The sequence below is a fragment of the Gymnoscopelus braueri genome (assembly GCF_963280865.1).
Source record: "Gymnoscopelus braueri genome assembly, chromosome: 10".
Classification (NCBI taxonomy): domain Eukaryota; kingdom Metazoa; phylum Chordata; class Actinopteri; order Myctophiformes; family Myctophidae; genus Gymnoscopelus; species Gymnoscopelus braueri.
The window spans coordinates 32,341,258-32,349,017 of record NC_137611.1 but is presented as its reverse complement, the minus strand read 5'-3'; the positions used below and the strand labels follow the sequence as shown (position 1 = coordinate 32,349,017).

At 38.4% G+C, this 7,760-nt stretch overlaps 1 protein-coding gene across 1 annotated transcript; it reads right to left on the bottom strand.

Moving 5' to 3' along the window:
• Window positions 1-958: 958 nt before the first annotated feature.
• On the bottom strand, window positions 959-4,473 carry pgpep1 (pyroglutamyl-peptidase I). Its single transcript, XM_080440098.1, has 5 exons — window positions 4,341-4,473; window positions 3,631-3,683; window positions 3,302-3,418; window positions 2,861-3,093; window positions 959-2,002 (listed from the first exon to the last, which is right to left on the bottom strand). Exons 1-5 carry the CDS (start codon window positions 4,369-4,371, stop codon window positions 1,792-1,794), a joined length of 645 nt encoding a protein of 214 aa, XP_080296224.1. The 5' UTR covers window positions 4,372-4,473; the 3' UTR covers window positions 959-1,791.
• Between the last annotated feature and the right edge of the window lie 3,287 nt (window positions 4,474-7,760).

Here is a 7,760-nt window from a genome sequence, read left to right as displayed (position 1 = left end):
CACTATGCATTGTGAGCTTGTAGATCGGCCGAATGGCCAAAATATATGGCTGAAGTGGTTATTGTATGTTTTGTAATAATAATCCAAATCTACCAAGTAACTAAAGTTTTCAAATAATAGTGGAGTAAAAGTACAATATTTGTCTCTAAGATGTAGTGTAGAAGTAAAAGTACTGAAAATTGAATATACTCAAGTAAAGTAAAAAATATCTCAAAATTGTTGTTGATCTAGTTACTTCACACCTCTGATAATAATCATATAATAGGTTTCACTACAGTAACAAATATAACAGCAGAATAATAGGACAGAGGGTGACCTAAATATTTGTATCCTCATGTTCCTTGTGGTAAATTGGTAATTATCGTTCCTTACTGTAATGCAGTTTTTTTCCAACTCTTTGCCCACGGCACACACTAATGCAATAGTAGTAGTCCTATGCATGTCATTTTCAAGTAACACCTGTATTCATAGCAAATTTATTACATGTCAATCTATAAGCTCACGTGTTGCGTTGCGATTGCGGCGCATTGAGCGTGAGCTTGTAGATGTTATTTTTGAAAAAAAATGAAAATGTTTGCCTATAAAATGTCCAAAATAGGGACACTAGGTTGAAAGTGTTTTAAAAAGATACATATTTCTTGTGTATATAAGTTTCCTCTCTATTGGGAAATGAGTGCTCGCAAAGTAGCCTACTGATAAAGTAAATAAAAAAATATAATTCATAACTTTTTGTATATGTAGTTGTATATGTTACAATAATAATGTGTCAAAAAAGACACTCAAAAGACACCGTTTGGGTACCACTGCTCTATTGTACAGTATATATAATCTACCAATATAACAGTAAGTGGAATGGAAACACAATCGTGCAGATAGCCGTCAGTATGCAAACTGGGGTGTTGTTGGGAGTGGGGATTAAACTGAGAAATGAGGTTGTGCAAAGTGATTTAATCACATCTTTAATATTGCTTTGAGCACTTTGTATAGACGACAAATATGTTTTTTTTTGTATTTTCATCAATCAACACAAACTGATTGCACGTGCAATAAATTCCCTGAGATTAAAACATGATTATTAAGTGTTGATCTTTCAAATACTTTAGATTCTGCCATTTTCAAATTCGTCACATCTCTCTGGAACAAACACACAATACAAGGGAAAGAGAGGATACTTGCACACAATGCACAGTAATAACCCTGCAATATGAACAGGAACTGAGGCTGGGGAGAGCTGATAGAAAATCAAGCATGGAACAGTAGAATAGTGAACAACTCAGCACACTCACAGCTGGTATGGGGAAGGATGTGGTTTAACGCACCAAAACAGCAAATCACATTTACTATAACTGTAAGGGTCACACTTTATTCTCAGTGTTACTACTTAAAATATGGAGTGAATAATTCCTTCCTCTCTTCACACTATTTAGCACTGGAATGAAAACACAGTAGTTTAGTGACATATTAATATGATAAAGTGTTCATATTCTAAGTGTTTACTAACAATGCTACCTATTATATATATTTAGCATTGTATATTTTTGACACATCATAATGTGTCAAACATTTTATGGATATAGGCTACTGTCAAGTATATCAGTTTTCAGGTTTGAGTTATGGCTTAGCACACTTTTCAGTCAGGAACTCAAATGAAAGTCACCTCAGGACCAATGGTTCATTACCGCACATGCTGCTGTGCATGCGGGGCGTGGCTGGAGCAGTGTTGCATCTTGGACTGTTCAGTCTGTTGGTCAAGTGACTTGTACAGTAGTTTAAGAACGCCAAGCTACAAGTCTATGATGAGTGGGTGTGATGGCAGTGGTCACAATGTTTGTGCTCCTCCTCAGTGTGTTTCAATAGCTCTAACATTTCCAACACTATGGCCTGCAGGGCCCTGCCCAGATCCTGGCTGCTGAATGGTTTCCCCAGCGGAGGGACATGGACAAAGGCAGCCCGGCCCTGCCCCAGGAACAGAGACGTGTAGTAGGTGTAATCACATAGATACCTGCAGGGAGGCAAAGGATGGCAAAGGTGTGTTGTTGTTATTACATAATCTTGGCTTGTATTTCCACTCCACATACTACAAAAGGCTTAGTTGTGGGGGAGGTTTATGGGAATAGGATACGCCTATTCCTATATTTATATTTCACAGCTATTTGATCTCGCTTGAAAAAAGGCAAGGCTCAATAACAGTGTGTAATGTGACCTGAGAACTTCTGCTAACAGTGCACCACATCAAAATGTGTATGATTACCAAACATCCCACATAATTGTCTGGTGTAAAAGGGAACAGTTCCTTTTTTTTGTGTTATGTCTCAGACATTTATTTGGGTCAAAGGTTGACAGGCATTTCACTTTCAGTTAGTTTTTTCCCCTGGGCTTTTGTTCTCACAGTAAGAACTACTGTACAAAAGTACCCTCAGCACGTACCTGTGTGTGGGCATGTGACAATCCGCATGAGATGGAGATTGGAGAGACAGATAAATCTTTCAACCCATACACATGACACATTTAATGTTAAAATCAGTAGGAATGTCCCAAACCAAAACATGTTATTTTCTAATCCAGCGTGCTGGAGTGTTTGGCAACTCTACATGACTATGATTTCAAGACAGCGCTGTATTAGGCTATATTGTTTTTTGTGCATGTTTTGGCGAATGTCATCACTCTAAAGTCTAAACTCTGTCAAAGGGGCAAAGGGGCTGACAAAAGACAGCTCGGACTGAGATTAATGTGAACAAACCCTAAAACTCTCTTAGGATATGTCGTTACCTTTACAAATGTATATTTTTGTGTCAATCTAAACTACAGTATGCATGTTATTTATGGGTGTCAGCGTCACACTGCACATCACATCACTAACCTTCCAGCATCCTTAGACACAGACACAGCCACCCCAAGGCCTGAGCTATTCACTTTCTTGCAGACCTCATCCATGTCCAGGGCTGAGTCTAGGCAGTCAGGCCCATTCTCCATGCAGCACTGGGAGGCAGGGCAGAAGCTGCAGTTGTCCATCCGTTTGTAGCCCTGGTTGTGTCCACACTGCTCCAGAGTGACTGTTGTGGCTAATCCAGAGACACCAACGTGGACCACCAGCTGGAGATCAAAACAATGAACATGCAATGGAAGTGAAGAGTAGAAGGGACCATTTTTGGTATATAGTTTTATTAACGGATAAGATTTTTTGATAATTTAGTCAATTATGCAAAACAAATATGTACAGTATGTTATATATATTTTTAAACATACAGTATATTATGTACAAGCGGAAAATATTTTTGCACATGAAGATTTCCTTGACTACCTGTGGTTGGTGCTGTTTCCATAATGATGGGACTAAACTCTGAACAGCTTGGTATTCAACAGGCACTTCACATACTTGAAGATCCACTCCGTCCCCTAGCCCCAACAGCTCTAGTTCCTGTATGCACAGGAATCATGCAGTGCACAAAGAGACAACATACATTATTTGATGCAGTTTTTGTTGATTTTTTTATTGACCCCTAGGAAATAATACTTTATCCACAGAAAATGTATTAGAAATATATTGATAAAAGTGAGAAGTGTCTCCTATACATCTGATATTTTCCCCTACACCACTCCTTAAATAGGAACAAATAGATCAATGATTACCTGAACTGCAGCCCAACTGGAGTTGATTTTGTGCTCTCCAAAAGGCTCAAACCCTGCCATCAACAAACCAGTCTGTCAACAACTGACAATAATTATAGGAACTAAAATAGCAGCTGCTGTTGCTTATCTTTTATGAGCAGAACTGGCGCCAATAGCCCTACTCTCTGTGTCACACAAAAGAAACTCTTAATTCAAAGTCTAAAGGTTGGATCAAGTTAATGATTAATTTTAACACTACTTAGTCAATGTCAGCACATGACAAGACAGCACGATCACAAGATTGTTTTTTAATCAAAACCAGTTAACACAAATACTTTCTTCCTGGCAACAACATTTAAGTGAAGATATGTTTAGTTTTGTTTAGTTTTGAGTGACATTACCCGGGTTCAATGCATAGCAAATTGTTATTACATATTTATAGGTGACGTATAATTTACACAGTAAATGTTCGCTATTCTATTCTATCTCCCATCGGCTATTTGAAAATAGCCGATCTACAAGCTCCCAATGCGTGGCGATGCAAAGCGTCGTGAGCTTTTAGATCTGCTATTTCCAAAAAACTCTTGCAAAAAAAAAAGTGGCATATTTGGAATATTTCTGAAACATTCAAAATGTTTACAAGTGGAACTCATAGAAAACAACATATAGGCTATTATATAATTTATTAGATAACTGACAACATTTCCTTACACATTTTTTGAACTGCTTACCTGTTACGATCACTTTCTTCTTAGACGCCATGGTGTGGTTTATTTGATGGGAAATCGCAAAAAGCTATATAACTATTAATTATATCGTAGAACTGTACACTGGATTGTCGACTCGCCACACTCTTCCTCTACCGTTTGGCTTGGAAAACAAAACACAAGCCGAACACAACGCACCCAGACGGATTATACTGCCACCTACTGTACCGGCATGCATCGTGCTACAGTAGGCTACATTCTATAATCTATACAGGTCTAATTTGAAGACTGGATAATATATATATGATACTGGATAAACAAGTGAAATTGGAAGTGATGATGACACAAATACATGAGCTGACAAAATTGAAACTGGTAAATGGGTACTCTCTCCTGATTGGATTAATTTGGCAACCCACTCAAAATGTTTTTTCTGTTTATTAAAGAGATGGAGAGGTGAGGAGACCCCTGTTGTTGAACAAACACTCTATAGCAATGATTACTATCAGAATATAGAGCTCTAACCTTTTCACACAAAAAAAACCGTTTTGTTTTAACCAAAGAAGCTTACTTATTATTAATAATGATAATAATAATAGTCTTTATTGTCCCCTCAGGGATATTCATCTTCACAGTCTGGTCCAAAAGAAAAACACATAACCATATAGCGCAAAACAACATAACACCAAGACAATACACAGAACCATCATATCAGCGAGGCAGTTTGTTTAGTGCAGCAATGGCTGAAGGGACAAAACTCCTACTAAAACAAACTTTTTGCCATTTCAATGTTCTGTATCTTCGTCCAGAGTCTGAAGTGACGATGTAGGGGATGATCAGTGTCATTTGCTATTGTGAGTGAGTGCTAAACGTGTGATGGCTTTATTGTTCATATCAGAAAATGTGGGAAGTCTGATGATCTTAGAGGCAATACGGGTAATACTGAAAAGTTTGTTTTTGTTAGACATGGACAATAGTGAAAAAAACATGGGGAACAGTACAACAGAACAGGTTGAATAATGCTTTTGTACAGTAATAACAGAAGGTGAGGGGCAACAGACAAAGATCTTAACTTACGGATAACAGGAAGTCTTCGCTGAGAACGTGTATGGATAGATATAATGTGTTGATCAAAACTGAGTCTTTTGTCCGAAGTGGGTCCAAGATATGTGAAACTGTCAACCTGTTCTACTGTTTTACCATGAATGAGGAGTAGGTTGAGTCCGGTGTGGGTTGTTTTAATGACCAGTTCAATTCAAATATATAGTCAGTGCACCACTGTGTAAAAGGAGAAATGGTGTTCTGGTAGTCCGTTACAGAGTTATTATCATGAAGCAGTCAGAGAATGGGAGTGTCATCAGAGTATTTAAAGTATGTGAAGTTACATTGCCTTTAAATCAAAGCTTAATTTACAGCTGGCCACATTGTCTTAAAGAACTCCATACAACCCTTTATGTATTCAGATAGGCAGGGCCGATCTGATATCTTGGTCAAGAATAACAACCTATGTTTTCTGTTCAGACCGTTCTGAAGTCCACACCCCTGTTGTGAAATGACTCACACTCTTTGGACACAGTGCACTCTGCGAGGGAGGCTCGAAATTGTCTACAGTAAAATCTTCAGTGCTAATTTAACGCTGAGTGTACAAATGTAACCAAATGGACCCTTACAGATCCATGTAATTACATTTGTACACTCTAAGAGTTACACATGGATAAATGAACACTGAGGATTTTTACTGTGTACACAAAGAAAAGTACTGCACTGAGAGGAAGGCTCAAATTGACTACATTAATAAACATATGGGTGGAGAAAATTGCTTCTTTTACTTCTTCCTGTGAAGAATACAGGAGGTAATATCTTCAATGAAAGGGTTCTTTTGTCCTATTTGTGCTTGTGCTTCACGTCACAAAATCAGCACAGATTGTAACATACCGCTCCGTCTCACTGAATGAAAAAGTATGCGGTCAGCCACGCACACGCACCTACATAGGCTTCTTGATCGCCCCCACTGACCACCCACGCAACCTGCACTGCAGTCCTCCTTGACAACAGCCTCCTCCCCCCCCCCCACTCCATTCACCTGCCTTCGTCGCTGTCCTGCGTCACTCCCTATGTCAGCGTTTCCATGGAAACTAACGATGCCCTGTGCGCTCTGTGGTGCTGATGCAGACGGTGTGCTGACGTCGTCACACAATCCCAGGGGTGGAATAACTACATGCTAGTTTCCACCTCGGGCACCGAGCAACAGCTAATAGCCATGGTCCCAATCTGTCTCCGTTTCTATCCCAAAGTGTTATTTTCCTCTCAAAATCTGAGATGATTTCACAAACACCAAAGTACTGTAAATGTTCAGTGCTTGTGATTTGGCTCTGACATACTATAGTGGTTATTGGTTATTTCAGCTGTCTGTCAACCTGTTGTAATTGTCTATTCTTAGAAACAGCAAGAGAGCTAGGCTGGAGCCATTTATTTTCCATAAATATTTCATATCTTTGCTGTCAGGCAGAAAACTTGTATCCATATTTCAATGTTTTATGCCTTTACACAGCTATTTTCACTATTTTAAATCATTTTTAAAATAATAAGGACTTACAAGGTTTCCACTCGGCAGGAACGATATAATGGTGAAGGCAGAATAATGTGCCCTTCCTGCAGATTTTGTATTGTATTCTATACTATCCTGTTCTCTGTCTGCAGCTGGTGGGCAGCTCAACATGAAAGTAAAAAAACGATAGCCTGTAAATTACAGAAACAAAACATGGTTTCCTCAGTCCCCTCTCAACGCTTCCTTCCCCTTTTCAGTACAGACATGAACTCTTCTCCAATAACACTTTCAGACCTTTTACTGACCCATTTCAGTTTTCACTTCTCCTGTTTATGAAGGCTGAATGTTTTCATTCAGTGGGTTGTGCATACCAGGGATGGTTGAACACAGCTCAGAATGTGCCTTGACAAGCTGAAGTGTATCAAGAGATGTCATGTTTGTTTCCATGCCACTGATAAATAGTACATTAAATAGATTAGTGGGGATAGGTTCTGCCTAAGCTTCACCACTTATAATAAACCGCCACATTATAAACAAATGTAGGATTCTATTCTACTCAGGCTCTGGATCATTTGTAGAGTCTAGGTTTCTTGTGTAGGCCTACTTGGAGCAAAGTATTGTTATTAGGGCTAAGTCCATTTCAATTGCAACATATTCAATACTTTCGATTCTTAGAGAGTTACTTATTCCCTTATATGAAGCAGTCAATAAGTTAAGCAAGTACACTTTATGGTAAAATTCTACTCTATTCTTTAGCTTTATGAAGCTACCAAGTTAAGCTAGTAAACTTTAATTCTATTCTATTCTATAGCTTTATGAAGCTATCAAATTAAGCTAGTACACTTTAATTCTATTCTATTCTATAGCTTTATGAAGCTATCAAGTTAAGCTAGAAC

Coding starts and splice junctions, on each gene's coding strand:
- pgpep1 (XM_080440098.1), bottom strand. CDS start 4,371: ATGGCGTCTAAGAAGAAAGTGATCGTAACAG. Junction 3,684..4,340: donor GAAGAAAGTGATCGTAACAG/GTAAGCAGTTCA, acceptor TGTTGATGGCAG/GGTTTGAGCCTTTTGGAGAG. Junction 2,003..2,860: donor GTGTCTAAGGATGCTGGAAG/GTTAGTGATGTG, acceptor GCCTCCCTGCAG/GTATCTATGTGATTACACCT.